At 35.2% G+C, this 20,705-nt stretch overlaps 2 protein-coding genes across 3 annotated transcripts; one reads left to right on the plus strand and one right to left on the minus strand.

Annotated features, from left to right (window-relative positions):
* Positions 1-9,678: 9,678 nt before the first annotated feature.
* Positions 9,679-14,328, plus strand: LOC113313326 (putative RING-type E3 ubiquitin transferase C3H69). Of its 2 annotated transcripts, none has more exons than XM_026562088.1 (7): positions 9,679-9,801; positions 11,042-11,129; positions 11,249-12,048; positions 12,899-12,968; positions 13,546-13,634; positions 13,738-13,810; positions 13,935-14,328. In XM_026562088.1, exons 1-6 carry the CDS (start codon positions 9,791-9,793, stop codon positions 13,772-13,774), a joined length of 1,095 nt encoding a protein of 364 aa, XP_026417873.1. In that variant the 5' UTR covers positions 9,679-9,790; the 3' UTR covers positions 13,775-13,810; positions 13,935-14,328. The 2 variants fall into 2 exon arrangements, with proteins under 2 accessions (XP_026417873.1, XP_026417872.1); XM_026562087.1 differs by having other exon boundaries at positions 13,738-13,801.
* Positions 14,329-14,777: 449 nt separating this feature from the next.
* Positions 14,778-17,071, minus strand: LOC113313489. Its single transcript, XM_026562271.1, has 2 exons — positions 16,688-17,071; positions 14,778-15,314 (listed from the first exon to the last, which is right to left on the minus strand). The coding sequence occupies exons 1-2, from the start codon at positions 16,791-16,793 to the stop codon at positions 14,890-14,892; spliced, it is 531 nt and encodes a 176-aa protein (XP_026418056.1). The 5' UTR covers positions 16,794-17,071; the 3' UTR covers positions 14,778-14,889.
* Positions 17,072-20,705: the final 3,634 nt, after the last annotated feature.

The raw sequence follows: 20,705 nt of genomic DNA on the forward strand, positions 1-20,705 counted from the left end.
GCGTGCAGCGCACAACGTGCCATCACAAGAACGTGTCAGGAAGACATGGACGGTTAGTGATGATGGGAGAAGTGGGCAAGACTGATCGTGTGACACTAACACACGCAACTCCACTACTCCATCACTCCACTTTCTCCACTTCCCATGAGAGACGTGGGTTAGGCTCAATAACTTGTATAAATAGGTTCTCCTCCCTATTTCCAAGACAAAAGAAGACAACAGAAACCAAGTGTTGATACATTCGTATCCAAACACCAGAACTAATAGCTTACATTCTGCAAGCCAGTTCAGCTTTCTGATACAATTCATACACAACCAACACCTCCACAATCTCAACACCTTCTTCGCTTCCCTCCCTAAGATCAACCACATCTCCTTCACTTTGTGACCGAAGCAAGTCTGGAACGACCATTTTTTGGTTTAGGCCGGAGTTGTACAGATTAATTTCTCGAATCACAAGCACTCCCGTGCAGTGCATTTGTTTAGGGTTTAGATTCATTTCTCATCCACACACCCCAAATTACCAAAACCAGCAGAAATAGTTTTCACCCATAAACAACATCCCAAAGTTCCCTTGAGATATCTTAATATCCTATTAACTGCAAAAAAAAATGAACATTAGTAGGGGAGTGCATAAACTGACTTACTTGATTGACTGAAAAAGTGATATCCGGTCGTGTTAATATGAGATACTGTAAGGCCACAACCAAACTACGATACACAATAACATTAGCAAACGGAACACCATCATGCATAAATAATTTCCCTCCAAAAGAATATCGGCTGGTCCGAGTGGAAACTGGTTTGGCATTTAGAAAGTCGACTCTATTAAAAATATCAAGAGTGTAACATTTTTTGGTAAGATGGAGACCAGACTTGGACCTGTGTAGTTCCATACCCAGGAAACAATGAACTTCACCAAGATCAGTCATGGAATTTTTTTTATGAAGATCATTAATAAGAGTAGGCAATGAGGGATCTCAACCTATTAATAAAATATCATCAACAAAAAGAAGTAAAACCAAAATTCCTTTACTAGACTGACGAGTAAAGAGAGAGGGGTCTGATTCGGAAGCCACAAAACCAAGTGAAAGCAGAAACGTGATACTTTCACATTATGTTTCAGGAAAAGTGATACTTTCACTCCGTTTCATAAAAAGTGATACTTACGCTCCGTTTCATAAAAAGTGATATACTTTTTCTGAAACGGGGGCGAAAGTAGTCGCAGACAAACCCCATCTTCAGTCAGCCCTCCCACCGCGACAACGATTGTACTAGTTTATATCATAGATTACTTATTACGTATTAGATAAAAAAAATTACGAAGAAATTTGGATTATATTCTTTCTCTATACCGGTAGCCAGGTATCGGAAGTTTTCACTTCTTCAAGTTCCGATTCCACCAATTTAAGTTAGCAGAATTTACCAATAGGTACTATTATAGTGGTCTTAAATAGTGGAAGGTCCACCCATTAAGAATCCAATAACCGGAGGTCCATAATAAAAAGAATACAACAAAATTAGACCCAAAATTTTATCCCCTGGTCTTGTACACGTGTGGAACATATGAGGACCTATTTTTACATATCGAAAACACCCTCAAGTATATAAAAGCAGTAACCAAATCCATTTCTTCTTCATTTTCTCGATCTGTTATCCTTCTTCATTTTCTCATCTGTGCTTTAGTGAAGAGCTCCGGCGGTGAAGATCTTCTTAGGTGTTGGTCAATTCGTGAATTCAAACTCAGATTAATCAGTAGGTTCACTTCCTTACTATTGGTATAGTTTAGGTTATCATTTTTCTTTTCTTCTTCAAAAGCTTATTTTAAATTATTATTATTTTGTTGTTGAAAAGTTTAAATACGATCCACTAATAATATATTGATAGATATATTGTTTATTTATCTAGTATGTCGATTTGTTTGTCACTAATTGTCTCATATTAGAGAAATATTCATGTTTATAACAAAATATAATGTCTAGGTATTAGATCTGATGTTGATAGTTAACTGGATGAGTATACTTTCGTCGATTTGGTATAATCCCTGCAGTGTATTTGTGTTGCACCGTGTTTTTTTAATTGATTTTTGGGTTCGATCCATGAGTACGTATGTGTAATACTGAAATGTGTGATTTGATTCGGTTATATTAAGAGTTTTGCCACTTTTTTTGGGTTCGATCCATAAGTACGTATGTATAATACTTAAATATGTACTTTGCTTCGGTTATATTCAGAATTTTGCCACTGTTTTTGGGTTCGATCCATGAGTACATATGTGTAATACTGAAATATGTGCTTTGATTCGGTTATATCCAGTATTTTACCATTGTTTTTGGGTTCGATCCATGAGTACGTATGTGTAATACTGAAATATGTGCTTTGATTCGGTTATATTCATAGTTTTGCCACTGTTTTTGGGTCGATCCATGAGTACGTATGTGTAATACTGAAATATGTGCTTTGATTCTGTTATATCAGAATTTTGCCACTGTTTTTGGGTTCGGTCCATGAGTATGTATGTGTAATACTGAAATATGTGCTTTGATTCGGTTATATTCATAGTTTTGCCACTATTTTTGGGTTCGATCCATGAGTACGTATGTGTAATACTGAAATATGTGCTTTGATTTAGTTATATTCACCGATTCATCAATTCTTCTTTACATGCAGTTGATTATCATACTGATAGAAACTTCTTCTGATTATGTTTTATTCAGAGTTATTCAGAGTTTTGCCACTTTTTTGGGTTCGATCCATGAGTACATATGTGTGATACTGAAATATGTATTGTATTTTCATTTTTTACTGCATTGCCATGCATTTTTAGTGTGTTTCATGGAGTGTGTAATGAATGTACTATATTTTCATTTTTTTAATGTATTATGATGATGGAATGAACTGATACTAAATTGAGAAATAGCGAATGTCGACATGTAAGGTGATTACAAAGAAAATTGTTAGATTCTCGATTTAATTGGGAGATATATGGAGTACCATCAATTGGTGGATGGGAATCATCTAGTTTGATAATTATAGTTTATATTACAGAATCGATGACTTACCATCCTACACTACTATATGAATGCCATCTTATCGTTTTTATTTGCTTTAGTAGCTGAAATTTACATGCAATAATGATATGGTGTTGGTTGTTTTCCATGAAACGTCATTGATGCTGCTAAACAAGTTAAATCGGGATTTAGAAAGAGCAATTTAATTGTTTCGGGCACTATAGCAGGTTCACTTGTGAAAATTATGGAGGAAGGCCTTGCATACCTGGAGTTAAAGGTGAATGAAAGTGTTTTCAGTCAGTTTTTTCCTTCAATGCAGCCATTATGCACTCACTTTTTCAGTATGTATCAGATGTACTGATTGTTTGGTTGTATGTGAAGTAATTGAAAATCAGTATGTAATAACCAACACGCCTTGGTTTTTTCTCAAGCTTATATAAATTTTTTATTTATATATTTATTTCATTGCAGCCATTAACACAGTGCAGTATATATATTTTTTTTATTTATATATTTTGAAGTTTTCACTGTAAATATATATATATTGTAACAGTACAACCAATATACATTGTATTTTTTTTTTTTGCAGTACAACCAATATATACTCAATTTAAACTTTTTTGTACTACAATAAATATATACTCTATTCTTCTGGAGTACAACAAATATATACTGAATTTAAACTAGTAAAGATAATATGTACTTAAATTAATTAAAGCATTGCAGTAGATATACACTAAAATTTATCACATACATACATTGAGTGAGCATTACAAAACGAGCACCATAAAGTTAAAAGAATAAAATAATATGTGCATAAAAAATGCTCAGATGGAGTTTTAACTGTGTTTTTTAGTACAACTAATATACACTGTAGCATTTTTTTTACAATAGAACTAATATGCACTTCAAGCATTGAGCACCTTTACTTCCATAAGATTCTGGCTTTACTTCCGTAAGTGTTCATTGCTTGAAGGAAAGTCCGCAAATAAAGATGCTTCATCTATATTTTGTAATTGGGAATCACTCAAATTATATCCACACGATCTCATGTTGGCTACTAGAATATGTAAGGCTTTGAGTCCAAATCTATACAACTTCGTACCAGATTTTGGCACAACTTTCACTATAAAATTTTAATTAGTTTTGTTTCACTATAGCATTCATGCACTGCATAATCATCATGTCTGAAACACAATCATATATGGAAACATAAAAATATGTTACTTAAACACAACCATATAAGGAAGCATAAACACATTCATCGGTATTGGCCTTATGTACTACATACCCAAGAGTACAAACATTATCATATAAAATCATATAAGAGAATCAATAATATAGATCAAATTATATTGAATTTGTTAAAGAGAAACACAAAAACAAGAATCGGAAAATAAATTTACTTTTTTCTTTAAAGTTTTTGTTAGGCGGGGGCATTTTTTTATCACTCTTACTGAATTGAATGAATAAACCGTTGAATCTCATGATAAACTACTATGATTAGATGGTTGAATCTCATAATTAAAAGAAACTACAATGATTAGATATGATATAATATTTAATTGATGTTGGAGTTGATGAAATTATTGGTTGAATAAAATTAATGTGATTAAATCTGATAGGTCTAAACTAGATTTTGGATTTGACAAAAAATAAATAAAAAATATAGAGATGCAATTGGGCAAAATTGTAGAAACCCCAATTGGGTTTTATTGATTTGATTTTATCCTTTGTCTTATAGAGAGTCGAGATATTTTCTGTCTTGCAAAGGTACACAAAATGGAAGAGAGGGATTGTGTATCCCAAGGAGAGACTCCAATTATAATTGATAGGCCGTCGGTCTTCCTGCCAAGCCCCTGTTTCATTAGATTCCATTAGAATTTAGAACTACAGCTGCATAATGATTACAGTTAAAAAAAGAGACAGCAATGTTAGTTTTAATAGTAAACTTCTTTGTCTTATAAGATCATTATCTCATAAACCAACATAATGATTTTAGAGTACAAAAACATTGTTATACCTTAGTATAGCATACATGTACCGGTATGCAGTGAAAGGAAAAAAAAAACCTCATGTCACTTTTGATTGTTATTCAACAGTTTTTGAGTTATGTACTGGCAAATCTATGTGCAAGAAACACAAACAATCTTATATGAAAGCATAACCAATTTTACATAATCAGTATTGGCCTTACGTAATGCTTACTCATATGCCTAAAACACCCAAAATCACATGTGAAAGCATAATAATGGTTATTATTCAGTATGAGAGTTATGTACTTGATGTTCAATCCAATGAAAGCATAAAAAAAACTTATTTCATAAGTACTAGAGATATGTACTGGTGGATCATTATCTCATCAACCAAAAATAAACAACATAGTAATTTTTTCTGTACATAAACAACATAGTGATTTTTTACCTCAGTATTGTATATATGTACTAGTGGTTTTATGTGTCAGAAACCAATAAAAACACATCGCATGTCACTTTTGATTGTTATTCAACAGTTTTTGAGTTATGTACTCGCAAATCTATGTGCCAGAAACACAAAATCCGCATGTCACTTTTGATGATTTTCATCAGTTTTTGAGTTATGTACTGGTGATTTGAACAGTCAAAAGCTAAAAAACCATCTTATATGCAGTGATGTATCATATTGGTTAAAATAAACTAGGTTTTTTCAGTACAACATATATGTACTACTGATTCATACCTTTTTCTGTTATTGGTTTTAATACTTTTTTTTTTTGCTCGCTGATTTGATTTTTGGTGTTGGTGATTCTTTATAATCATCTTCTTCTTATATGGGAGTCGTACTATCTTCGTAGATCTAGAAAAAAATCTTAATGCAATTTTGAAAATCTGAATCTAGGTTTGGATTTTTGAGTATTGGTTTCTCTTAGATCGAAATCTACGTTTTTGGTTTGTGATTCTCTGATTGAATCACAAGAATTTCTCTTAGAACATAAAAGAGAAAGGAAAAACGAAGAGAGAGGAAGAACATAGAGATTGGGTTTTCTTATGAGAGAGAGAAGAATATAGAAACGATATTAGAGGCGTATAAGTACACACGTTTATGAACAATGGGTATTCCAGTCATTTTAATGTTTTAATTAATTTTGAACCTCCAAATAAAAGAAGATTCCGGTTGGACCCTACTATAACCAAGTATTATGGGCTTAGGACCAAATATCAAATTTCCCTTTAAGTTAATACCCTAGCGGCCCATATCCGACTTTTAAACCCAGTTCCGTTGGGCGGCAACCGAGAAGAACCGGATCGTGGACACACCATTACGTGGCAGTGGCACATGTTATAGTTATATACTACCTAGACTAGCAGAACCGGACCATAGGTTATAGTTACAGCCTTCACTTCTGGTCAGGTTAGATAGATTTCTTTTAAGTCCTGATTTTCTTGAGCATTGTCTTGTGCCCATGCAAATTAGACTTAGAAGACCTATATCAGACCATGCTCTTATTCTTCTATGTTGCAATTCTGGTGACAAGATGAAATCTCCGTTTAGGTTTGATAATTTCATACTGCATCATCCCGATTTTCTTAGGAATCTTAACATTTGGTGGGACAGTATTGTTTTTACAGGTAAACCTAGTTATGTTTTTTCCAAAAACCTTTAAGATTTCAATTTTTTTGTGAAAAAATGGCAGAAAGACACCTTTGGTAATATGCATGCTCAACTGGATAAATCAGAGCTTACTATTGATTTTCTTGATACTCTTGAGGAAGTTATGGGTCTCTCTGATGACGATATTGTGGAAATAGAGCAAACTAAAATTCAACATTCTTTTGTTTTTTTAAATATTGCTAGAAGAGCGTCTCAAATGGCGAAAGAGAGATGGGCTAAAGATGGAGAAAGAAACTCAGCTATCTTCATCAAATTGCTAGTTTCAAATACAAACACAACAACATTTCCTGTCTTAAGATAGATGATACTTTATGCTTTGATTAGAAGTTGATTGCTAAAGAAACAAAGGCTTTTTATTCTTCTTTATTTACTGAAAATCATAAGATTAAACCTGATTTTGAGCAGTTGAATTTGCCTTCTATTTCTGTTGTAGATAGTATGCATTTGGAGAGGCCCTTCTCGGAAGAAGAAGTAAAGTCAGTGATTTGTCACTTTGGCACAAACAAAAGTCCGGGTCTGGATGGTTTTACTATGGAGTTCTATAAACACGCGTGGGAGGTGATTAAATCTGATCTTATGAAGGTGATTAATGAGTTTGAATTGTCTAGCATGCTTGATTGGAGATTGAACTGTACTAACCTCACTTTGATTCCTAAATGTACTGGTGCAGTGTCTTTACATAATTATAGACTTATTAGTCTAATTGGTAGTGTCTATAAAATAATCTCCAAAATGTTAGCTGAAAGAATGAAATTAGTTCTTCCAAGTATTATTTCTGATTTTCAGGGTGCGTTCATTCACGGAAGAAAAATTCAAGATGGTATTCTAATTTCCTCAGAGCTCATTGACTCTAAGATTAGGAAACAAGATACTGGGTTGGTTTGTAAAGTGGATTTCGAAAAGGCTTTCGACAATGTAAATGTAAATTGGAATTGTATTGATTTAACTCTTCAGAAATTTGGTTTTGGTTCCAAGTGGAGAAGTTGGATAAATCGGTGTATCACAACTCCTGGATTTGCTGTTTTGTTGAAAGGCGAGACAACTGAGCTTTTCAAAAGTCAGAAAGGTATCCGACAGGGTGATCCAATCTCCCGATTCTTTTTCATTCTAGTTGTTGAGGTTTTGTCTTTGATGATAAAAAAAAGCTGCATCTGATGGCCTTATTTCTGGTTTTCAGGTGAGTACTAATGGTTTGGTAATAAATCATCTTCAATTCGCTGATGATTTAATTGTGTTTCTCAAAGATGATCCAGAGCAATTCAAAATTTGAAGAGTATTTTATTTGGTTTTGAGATTGTCTCTGGCTTGAAGGTAAATTTCAGAAAAAGCACAATAGTAGGTTTGGGTCAATTACATAATGGAGAGTTGTGCGCTGAACTATTTGGTTGTTCTTTGACTCACCAATGAATTATCTTGGTATTCCACTTGGCAGTAAATCAAAATGTGAGTCTGTTTGGAATGTGATTATACAACATTTTCAACTGAAATTAGCTAGTTTGAAGAAGATGTATTTATCAAAGGTCAGAGATTGATATTGAATCAGAGCGTTCTTCCAAGCTTACCGGTTTATTATTTAGCTATGTTTCAAATGCCAGCTACTGTTGTTAAGGAGATCGAAAGAATTATTCGCAGTTTTCTTTGGGGCTCTAGTACTTCTATTAGGAAAAGAAGTTGGATTTCTTGGTCTAAAGTTTCTCTTTCAAAATGCTGGGGGTGGAATATTTATCAAGAAAATGAAATTGGTTAATCAAGCTTTACACGCTAAATGGGTGTGGCGATATGGGTCTGAGAAACATGCACTGTGGAGAAGGATAATAAATGAAAATTTTGATGGTGCATATGATGCTATTTTTCCTCATTTTACTAATACTTCTATTTGTCGCAGCTTATGGAAAGGAATTGTGAAATTTAGGGACTTCGTGAAATCTGGTTCTATTTTGACAGTAGGTAATTGAGCGAGTATCCATTTTTGGGATGGTGAGTGGGTTGGAGTGCAATCATTGAAGTCTTCTTTCCCAGACTTATTTAGACTGTCAAGAATAAAAAATGTTATTGTTAGTGAAATGATTTCGCCAGAGGGTGCTTGGAATTTCCATTTCTCTAGACATTTGAATGATCAGGAGTTGCTTGAGGTGGAGAATCTTCTGCAGATAATTGGTGATCCTATTGTGGCAGAAAATGAAGATTCAAGGCAGTGGAGATATGGTGACAAGTTTTCTGTGGCTAGTGCTTACTCGACGCTTGAGACAGAAGGGCTGTTAATTTTTCCTGATAGGAAACTTTGGAACTCAAAAGTACTTTTGAAGGTATCATTTTTAGTTTGGACCTTATGTTACAGTGGAGCTCCGACCCTCGATAAGCTTTTTGGTGCCGGATTGACTCAAAATCCCAACTATCTATTATGTAGTCAGATGGTGGAGACGAATGAGCATTTGTTCATCCCATTGTAGTTACACATTTGAGGTATGAACTTATTTTTTAAACAGTTTTGGTATCAGCTGGGTTCTTTCTGATAATGTTAGGACTAATCTTTGGGAATATGGTGATAAAAAGGCAAAGAACCCCAAAAACATGATTATGAAGATATGGAGTTTATTACCCTTTGCAATTTGGTGGTGCATTTGGAACGAACATAATGCTAGGCTTTATAATAATCTTGTGAGAGATTCGACTCAAATGATAGACATTAAATGTTTACTGTTCAACTGGGGTTTATCCTCTAAATTGTTTTCAGGTTTTACTTTTACTGTTCAACTGAGGTTTATCCTCTAAATTGTTTTCAGGTTTTACTTTGTCCAATCTTCTTTGTAATTGGGATGTAGTTCACTCATCCGTGTAACTGTTGTGTTTTTGATGTCACTATTTTGGTGACTCAAAACTTTTCAATTTAATTTTGTCCTTTTACTGTAAAAAAATAAATAATTTCGGTCCAGTTCCGGTTCCACCAATTTAATACCGAAGCGCGGGCCCGACTTATACTACCTAGCTTAACTTTTATATTAGTATCCGATTCATCCTCTCCCTGTCCTGGAGAACATCCGAAACTTAATTTTGTTTTCCCAGACAACTCCGGCAAGCTTCAATTTCACAAACGGAACATCTGTTTTTATCAGGAATCCTTCATTGTCATGTCAAAGAGGTAATCATATGTTCCTTTATGAATAATAAAGCTGCTGGGTCTTGTTTGCTCTCTAGCTTTTAGGGTTTTCAGAGGTTCTTTTCATTCCTTCACAATTTCTCTTTTTCCCTTTTTACTTTGTTTTTGAAAATGAATAGAATTTCATGGGTAATGTTTATGGATAAGAATTTGGGAATACTCACTTTCGATTCCGAAGTCGATATTTGTGAACTGAATTTCATGCACTTTCATATCTTCAGCTACGGTTTTATGTCAGCTGCTAAATATGTATTTCGACAGGTTTAAGTCTGACAATATGATACAGGTTTTAGAAATCAACGAGTTTCATCATCATATTCATTGGTAGACATGATTGACACTTATTGGTGTTTTTGTAGCTCCTTGGTTCTACTGTTGAAATTTCACATAGCAAGTTAGGATTTCAGCTACTGTTGAATACTAATTTAGATGAATATTTGTTCTATTTATTTTGGGTTTTAGACATGGGATGTATATATACAAATTATGTATGATTTAATTTGATAATGAATGGGCATCTGACACGAAAAAACTACAGTATATTTACTATAGGGTTAGGAATAATTGGCTTCTCGGCCATTTCCTTTGACAATTCCTTTGGCATGTTACATTCATAGGTTTCATTAGTTCTAAACAATGACCACAAAAAAAGAGACATTTTTTACTACACAAAGTAAACCAAATTTCATTTTCAATGAGTTCAATATATAGACGGAAGCTTAGAGGTTCTCCAGGAGACTCAATACATTGAATTTGCTAGCTATTGCATATTGTAAAGAACCAGTACATATAAGAGTAATCTCCAAGAGACCTCTACTATTGCTGAGTGGGTTTGGCTCTCCACAGATATCTAACATATCTCACTCTCTATTTCTTAAAGACTGTAATTTGAAAGTTACAAACTTCCAAAACAATCAATTAGTAAATACTTTGACTTGTACCTTTAGAAAAGTTCCTCAATGGGCATTTTGTTCGTCCAAAATCTCACTCTCCTACATGTTCTTTTCTTGCAAAATAAGATGCTACCCTGGAAGCTCTAGAAGAAGTTTCGAGTTTGAATATTTATGTTTTGAGTTTTGTTATCAATAACGATATGTTTGAGTTATTAATTATATTCCTTGTTCGGCATCCCTAAAAAAAACTTCTGCATACCTACATTCTGATGAAAGGTTTTCCTATTACTGATGGCCTCATACTCAGTTATACTTTTTTAGTGCATCAGGGTTCTTTGCAAGTTCTTTGCCCATGGGGCATGCCTAAAAGGAGATCACTGTGAGTTCTCACATGATTGGAAGGACCAAACGAATAACGTACATATCCTCTCATCTCAGTTTACTTTGTGTTTATAGATTCTTCATTACCGAGATGCTTTGTTTTTTCTAGTCTCTTCCTAACATGTATCTTGTGTCTTGTGGTTTACTACCATCAGATATGTACCTTTTATCAGAAAGGAGCCTGTGCTTACGGTAGTAAGTGCAGATATGAACATGTCAAAGCATCTCGTCCACATACTTCTCTTTCATCAGCTTCAACAAACTCTCATCATCATATCCCGTCTAGTTCTGTTCCAGTTACATGCCATCCTTCTAGAGTACCCTTAAGTTCTGAACCATCTCCTGTCCTGAGTATTCACACAGAGCTTTCGGATCTGAGTAGGCCTTTCTTCCTCCCTGCTACCTCACCATGGTCTCAAGAATCCGGTGAAAATTACTTATTGGAGAATGAAAATGGTGGGGAATCTACCGCTGTTGACCCAGCTGAGATTCCTATTTGCTCATTCGCTGCTGCTGGGAAATGTCCTCGTGGAGAAAGATGCCCACATATCCATGGCGATCTGTGTCCCACCTGTGAAAGATATTGCTTGCATCCATATAGACCTGATGAAAGGGAGGAGCATACTATGGCTTGCGGGAGAAAGCAAAAACACCTTGCCGCACTTAAACACAGTCAAGAAATTGAGTGCAGTGTTTGCTTGGACCGTGTACTCTCGAAGCCATCAGCTGCCGAAAGGAAGTTCGGATTACTGTCAGAATGCGATCATCCATTTTGTATATCATGTATCAGGAACTGGCGTAACAATTCCCCAACATCAGGCATGGATGTGAATAGTGCTCTTAGGGCCTGTCCAATATGTCGGAAGCTCTCGTATTTTGTCATTCCCAGCGTGATTTGGTACGCCAACCAGGAAGAAAAGCAGGACATCGTATCCAGCTATAAAGCAAAACTCAGGTATTATGGTGCTGCCTACCAAGTGTTATGAGTTTGTATAACTAGAAAACAAGTCGACTTTACCATTACGGCATATGATTTGAGCATTTAATTTCAGGAGGCAGTAGGTCATAGTAATTCAACCTTTGGACAAGAAGAATCTTAAATACTCAACTTTGAATTACATGTGATTAGATAGCAGAGGTTAATGTTAAACGAATTTTCTTACTCTCTTCCACGTTTTACTCATTACTAGAGAACATGAGAATTTGCTTTTTCCTTGTATTATATAAACATTACGCTAGACTACAAACTTCTTGTGTGATGTACGCATGCAACTGCGTGTGCATGTGACACCCTAGTTCTGTGTAGTTTAAATACAGAATTAGGAAGATTGGTGGAACGCTAGTATCTAGTTTGTGTATTGTTTTGGTTTTCTAGAAACTAAAAATATGTCTTGGTGTGATTTTTATAATGTTTGTAACTGTATAGCTTATAAAGCTGATAAGTCAAGTCTTTTGAGTAGGTTAGGAGTTTTAGAATGACAAATTTTGTGTCTATGACCTTCTAGCAAGGCGTCAGCCGTCAGGTGGGACTCGAGGAATGTTGAACCTCAGATGGTCAATTAGACCTGAATTATTGAGTATGATACTCTGGTGTAAGACATTATCATATCCTATGCATGCTAGTTTAGATAGGAGAAAGGTATTTTCTTTTGATTTTTTTTCATACTTTCTCTATTTTAATCATTGATTCAACATAAAGTTAACTATACCGTACAGCTTTTTAATTTAAAATTTTGGATTGGCTGAAGGTGACTACTCAGTCATTGGACCTGGCTAATTTTCTTTTATATTCCTTTTTCTTGTAGTTCTATAGACTGTCGGCACTTCGATTTTGGAAATGCAACATGCCCCTTTGGGACTAGCTGTTTCTACAAGGTCCGTCATTCTGTTTCTTAATCGATGCTTATCCTGGTTAGCTTTGCAATTGTATAAGGTTGACCTTTTTGGCTAATCTGACCGAATCATATAACCTTGAATTTTGAATTATTTTTGATCTGTCTCAATCCAGTGGCTACAAACCAATCATGCTGTAAAATTATGTTGACCGGCTTTCAGTCTAAACTTTATGAAACTAGTTCCTTAGACACGAGACAGTGAGAAAGTGGTTACACTCAGAAATTTTATCTATTTGACGGCTTGAAAGCTTAAAAATTACAGGTAAAGTTAAGAAATAACTAACTGTATAAAGCGGGTGCACCTTGTACATAACATGTGAAATGGTAGGCATATATCCTCGAAGCTCGGGTCACTAAAGTTTCTTGTGACTTAAAAAGTAATCGTATTTCTTTGATATGCATCATAACTCGAGAGACACTTCGGGGAGTTCTCAAGTTCCCTTGGTTCTATTTATAGTGTATTTTGTGTTTGTTGCTACTGACTTGGTTTTCATTGAACTACTGATACTTGTGATGGAGTTCATGGGGATTGACAGGTGGATTTTGTGATTTTGCAGCATGCTTACCGTGATGGCAGGCTAGAAGAAGTGGCTTTGCGGCACCTCGGGGCTGAAGATGGAGACACAGTGATAGCTAAAGATATTAGGTTTGTGTTTGGTTCCCCGCAGTCCTTTTTAAAGTTTGGTCAGCATCATTCTCGCTGGCATTATTTCTCCTTCTCCACTCTTGATTTCCTTGGCGTTTTTCAGGCTGTCTGATTTCCTTCGGAATTTGCAACTAAGGTGAACCAGACTTGGTTATAAAGCAACACTTGTAAGTTCTGTAAGTTTCCGCATAGGTTTTTCCTCATATTCTTCTGTCATGTGTTAATGCATCTCATGTAACATTAACCTATAACTAGGCTTATAATCGTTGTTGGATCATAACTAATATGACTTGAATCCAGGCCTTTGGCTTCGTTTGAGGAATCAAAGCCATAAAGATAACTAGTTCCCTGCAAAGTACTTATATCTGGAGTTAAGTGTCTTGCTAAGAGCATGGCGGAAGTATTGTCGCCGTCGCATTGCCTTTTTATCACAATTTTGGATGGCAGAGCTCTTCGTATCTTCTGGTCGGATGTTGTATGCTCAAACTGGTTCAGATGTTATACGCCATAACAATAGTTTTGGCTAGTGGATTGGAACTAAAATCTGGAATGGGTTGTCTCATATCAATATGTATTCATTTTGACCGATACTAAAATATTACAAAATTCAGTTTCCATTTCTGATACGAGATGTAATTCAGCATCATGGTTAAGAAAAGTAAGTGTTCTTCGAGCACCCAAATACTCATCCTCACTGGACTTCTAATTTGAGCATGGATGCTCACTCTTCTGTATCATTCATGAACACCAGTTTCATTGTCGCCGAGATTGTGAACTAGTATTCGTTTGCTCCATAGATATAGCAACAGACTTTCCTGTCCCCCATCTATTGAGAACAAACGCTAACAGCCAGGGAACCTGGAAGCAAGGGGAAGCAGCCATATGACACACGAAAGGTCAAAGAAGTGAGAAGCAACCAGATCCACAAGAAGGATCACCATAGCTGCCTATCCCGCCCAACAATACGCCCCAATACTACACAACTGCTTTCCGACAGAAAAACACTCGGTTGATACCTGCTACTGGGTTATTAGTTTTACCTCTCATAATAGGTTCATTTTTTGCCCAATAAGGGGTAATTGCTAGAAAGAAATTTGCAATCAAAAATAATTTAAAAGAAATTGGCCAATTGCTAGAAAGACATTTGCAATCAAAAATAATTTTTATTAAACCATTACAAACTCCCACGTCTTTTACAATAAGCAATGTATTGCAGCTTACAACAATAATATTACAATATAGTTAATACAAAACATCATACCTTCTGTCCAACTGGTTGAAACTCAAGGTTACCACTCACTACACCAAAGTCATGATGAGTCCGAAGGCCTTTTTTACATTTGGATTCTGAAAGAGAAGTACATGAAGTATCCACCATTTGTTTTTCGCAGATGTGGATGGATTCGCCAATACCAGAACTGGAAGGAGTACTTGTTGAAGGAGGAGGAGCGTCTATCTTCATAGATTCTGTGGAAGATGCGTTTAAAGTGTCTGCCGAGGATGCAGGAGGAATGTCTATCCTCATGGCTTCTGTGGCAGATGCGTTTAAAGTGTCTGCCGAGGATGCAGGAGGAATGTCTATCCTCATGGCTTCTGTGGCAGATGCATTTAAAGTGTCTGTAGAGGCTGATGGGATCAAAGCTCTTCGAGAACCAAGTCTAAGCTTTTGAAGAGTGATCTCTGCTAGCAAGGACACGAGTACAAATCCGTAAATTTGGCATTCTAAAGCTTAAGTTTATTTGCATGGTTTACACTGTTATAGGGTCCAACTAACAGTAATATTATAAGCAAATGCAAGTACAACCAAAATGAAGCATCTCTACTGACGGACAGCTTTAAGAACTACAAAATCTACACAGGACTGAAATTCTTTCTATCAGTTTGAGCTAGTGATCCATGTCATTACGATCTCAATCCCAACACAAAAGTGTTGTACATAGAAAATTTTTAGGACCAGGAGTATACAAGTAGTTCATGTACGGTAGCACAACATTCTTTTGGAGTAGTTATTGAAATATAAATAAAGCTTATATGTAATAAAAAAATTCATAAAATAAAATAAATTTCTCAAAGTTTATCTTTGGTTTTTATGGTTGCTATATTTATTACTGAGTCACTTAGAATAATGCAAAATCACATTTCAACTTATTGACTAGGCTTGCTTCCACTTATATGCAAACGTGCTTTGGGTGGCGATTGACTGATCTGAAGTAAATCAAGTGTCAATCCATACCTAGGGTCTTACAACTTCCAAGCATGTAACTAGTTCTTGCCAATTCCGAATCCTGATAATTTTATTTCAAATTTGGCATTTCTAAAGCTTAAGAATATAAACAACGTTCTAAGGACTAGACCATCAATCCTGTTACAATGTGCATTTAAAACTAAAATGTTATAAGATACAGCAAATCAGACCAAAACCAAGCATTAATAGAGTTCTCAACAAATATTAAAGTCATTTAAGGGCTAATTGGCAAGTGAGCCCCCTGCGTCTAGGATCTCAGCTACCTGAATCAATGAACTTAGTACTAAGGTACGATCCCTCCGTCACCCCTTTCATTCTGGGGTGATCTCGTAGTTCTTGGTCTGTGAAGATGCGTTGTTAGGTGCTCCATTTGAAGTGAACAACTAGGTTCACACTTTAGTTTAAGGTGAACTCCGCCTGTGTAAATTGACTGACCTGATAAATTTTAGGTCTCAATTCCAACCTAGAGCATCTCAAATTCAAGTCCCTGATTGTACTCTAGTTCTTAAAATTTTACTTGGAACTAAGAAAACTCAAACAAAAATTATACTAAATCTTAGTCCTTCTGTATCCGAATATCGTCTAATGTAATGAAATAACACACATCCATTATTCATTGATAAATCAAAGAACTAAGTCACCGATGCACAAATTGAATAAACCCTAATCTCATTTATTTTTTTCCTAATTCACTACTAACCAAAGAAAATCAAAATTTTGGGAAAACCATACATGAATATCAAAGATCTAAGATACTTGCGATATTATCGAAGGAAAAAAAACGGAAAAAGAGTAGAGAGGGTAGTACCGTAGATAGAGAGAGAATCATCTTTGATAATCTTTGAAGGAAATGGTCTCTCTAATTCCAAACTGTCCAGTGAATTAGAAGCAGCGGCTCTCACTCTTCCAAACATCTCTCTCTCTCTCTCTCTCTCTCTCTCTCTCAAGATCGATCCAGCAATAGATGGATTACTTAATATAGATAAATATAAAAAAGAGGCGGGAAATCAAAAGCGGGAACTGAATTTCTGAAAATCAACTTTTGAATGAGATCTAAATGAAAAGAAAGAACCATTTTCGCTTTATATCATCTCAAGATTCTCAACCAGGTTTGAAAATCGGCCGTTTTATCTGCCATTAAAACGGGTCATGCCTGTGTAGCGTGCCAATGGGAGTCACCGATACGGCGATACCCATGTCTAAATATGATAAAACTGCTTTATTTAGACACGGTATACCCGTCTTCTAAAATTTTAAATAACACTTTAATCTAAGTGTTTTCGACATCGTTTTCACAGCCATCATAATCGTTTTTCCAGGGGGAAAAGTTAAGTCGGGAATCTTTTACGCAATTTTTTTTTTTTAAATTACAATTAAAATTTTGAAAATAATATAAAGTTATTCCATACCTAAATGATTAAAAACTTCATAGAAACATATGATAATTAAACTAGTACTTAGGTTTTAAAATTTTAAAAAACCAACCACGAGCACCACTCTTTTTCGAGTTATTCAAGTATTGTTTATTTTCTCGGCAATTCTTAATTGATTCGCCCTCCTCCTCCTCTTGGTTCTCGTGATATTTCTGATTGTTTTCATCAGCATTATAATCATCATGCTAACCATAGTTTTCTTCATCGTTATTGTTACGATCATCTACTTCGTTATCCATATTGATATTGAAATTATGCTTCTCTCATTCATTGGATATCTTGGTCTGAACAAACTCATCAGATACTTTTTCGTTAACATATTGTGTTAAATGTCAATATTTTCTTTAAAAAATGCAGTTCCATAGCCGCTATAAACTAATAGTTTACAATCGTATGGTTATTTTTATTTTTCCAACCTTAAACATGAATGTACACCCATATTCTTTTTAAGAATATAGTTGGAACAACATCACATGGTCCACATCCTTTTCAGTCAGTTATGCTTTTTGTATATAGCAAGGGGCCGGTTTGACAACTGTTGATGGTGGATATTTGACGAAGGCTAAAATTATAAAGTCATAATTTTGTATATTTCTGACCTAGCTTCAGACGGATATATGAAATTCGTATTTTATGATTTATACATGAAAGCTCATGTCATGATGATCTCTGACTGAGTGATTAGCCTCTTCAGAGCATGCATGAATACATAATTATTGAAGTCTCTCAATTGAGTTTTCAATATTTCGTGTATTTCATCATTTATACTGAGCAATTTCAGTATATACTGTGCAATTGCAATACTCACTTTTGTATGGAATCGAGAATGATTGGATGGCTCTTAGATGGATTGACCACTAGAATAAAGCGATCACGTCTCCTGGATGTAGCAAATGTTCCCTGACTATACATAATAAATGTTCGGAACGAGTATGACGCTTCTACCATCCCATACCTCAATTCTCGAATAAATATAATGCTCTTATACAGATTGCCTACTATTTTAGAACCATCAATTAATTAATTATAGTGCAGTATTCATCAATTGAATTCCTATAAAATATTATATTTACACCGCAATATTTCATTACTTCAATTTACAGCTTTTCTCAGCTGAATTCAATCTTCGGGCATATGGGCCACCACCGAGTAAGCCCCGAGAAAATGGTGCGGGTATACTTAGTTATAATGCTCAAACGAGCATCCAAAATATGGACGAATGAGGATATGGAGAGCTAAGCAAAAAGGAAAATAAATAACAAAAATAAAAAAGAAAGAAGCGTGGGACCGGGTCCGCTGGCCGACCGACCATGCTACGGCCGTGGACGGTCCCCCACTTTCCCGTCTCTTTTGTTGTTTTATTAATATTATTATTATTCTGTGGTTCTTTAATTCATGACTCCCTCATTCGAGCAAACTCTCGGATCTCCATATTTTGTTAAATATTGCTCAATTCACCATAAAGCCTACAAATCAAATGGTTCCACAACCACTAGGTTTTTTTCACCAATAAATATTAAAATATAGTTATTTTAATATTCTAAAATATTGGACGTTAAGCAAAAACCCTATTTTCTCATTCGAGCAAAATTAAGAGTTTCAGTCAATATCAAATTCTTCTGAAAATACAAAATACTGCTCAAATGTCCAACAAAAATACCAAAATTCTCAGGAATGTACGAACGTTAACATGGTACACCAGCATGGACGGTCGGTCCACTTGGCCACCATGGTTGGCCGATCTCAGCATTCCTTAATCCATATTTTGGATAATCCTCTACTTGGTTAATCCTCAATATTTTGGTGAATCGTCTTTTGATAGGCACATTTTTGTGTCTTATATAATCTTAATTGTATATATTATTAGTGCTCGATTTTATATTTATTATGGCTTTTTATGTCCTTCTAGGTATTTTGGAGAAATAAGCTTTAGCGGCGAAATTGGCTAAAAAAGTGGTTTTTGTGCTCGTGGGAGAAAATTACTATACGGACTCTCACTTTGGATAAGGGGTGACCTAATTACTAAGAGGCATTCATTTCCAGGCAGCTGCTAAAGGGAGACCAGCACAGGATAGGGGGAGGTCACTTTCTTCTCAAAATTCGAATATTTTTTTGGCGGGAAAAATAACCAGTGAGCAACCAAATTTTCGTTTGGATTTCGAAGATGTTTGAGTGAGATTCAATCGCTGAAATTTGCTGGGCTAGACGTGATTCAACTAAACAAGCCTGGTATGTGCGCTGGAATCAATCGAATTGGGCTGGATAATCCAAATTCATCTTTACCTAATGACGAATGTCATGTTATGTTTCAATCACTTTGGAAATTGCTCTGACGAAAAATGGTATGTGAATAACGGCTATATAACGTCCTCTGAGAATGTTTCAATGATTGAAATGAGAGTTTAGATTACATAACCATTGGTAGGATATAAGCATTGTTGTGGAAACACATATATGTATAAGTCCTTATTCCTTGAACCAAAGTTTGCAAACTTTGTTGATCAAGAGAAACGGAATGTGGCGTGAGCCAAGTCTGCGAACTCGCTCCGCGAACTGGTGGAAGTTCTCGACCCGAGAATTTCTGCTGGAGTTTGTAAACTCCTTCCGTGAGCTTAAGTCCACGAACCCAGTCCGCGAACTTGAGCAGGTTATATCTAAAATCGGTTGTTCTTGAACTCATGTTTATATAAACTAAGGAATGCTTTTTGCAAACCGTGGCTATAAAGTTCATGAACCGATTCGAGTGAATCAAACCGTTTTTGCTTCGATTGTGTCTTGTGTAGTTACATAAGATCTAAGCAATTGAACAACTCTCTAACTAGTTCATTTGAGTCATTTGAACTAGTTATGGTGAAGAAGAATATGGTGGACCATTTGGTTAACTATTGTTGAACCAACAAATGTTAATGTTAATCATCCTTTGTGAACTATGGTGCATAGTCGTTATTGACTTTGTATGTTCTTCTTTGATTAAGAAAATCTTTTTATACGCCTTTGGTAGCTATTATTGGTGTAAATCCATGCGAAAAAGATTGATTCTACCCTATAAGGACAAATCGTCTTTTATGTGCATTACGAGTTTGTCTTGTTTCCTAGGAAACTTCTTATGAGAATTTATTCTTATTTTTGAGAAAGATTACTAGAGTTTGGAATAGCCATTATTGTGATTACACATTGCTATGTCCAACGGTTTCATCTTCATATTTTTAGATTTATTGGTTTAAATTTTAAACTTGTTTGGAAGATGATTTTTGCAGTATCAATCTTTATGGTTTTATATATTGCAATTTTCTATGGGATATGTGTGTTTGCGTCCGTGAACTACGATTGTCCCATATCTTGTCAAAAGTAAAGTCTTTCGTAAGTCGATATGCATGTATTGATAAAATAATG

The sequence above is a fragment of the Papaver somniferum genome, chromosome 9 (assembly GCF_003573695.1).
Source record: "Papaver somniferum cultivar HN1 chromosome 9, ASM357369v1, whole genome shotgun sequence".
Lineage (NCBI taxonomy): Eukaryota > Viridiplantae > Streptophyta > Magnoliopsida > Ranunculales > Papaveraceae > Papaver > Papaver somniferum.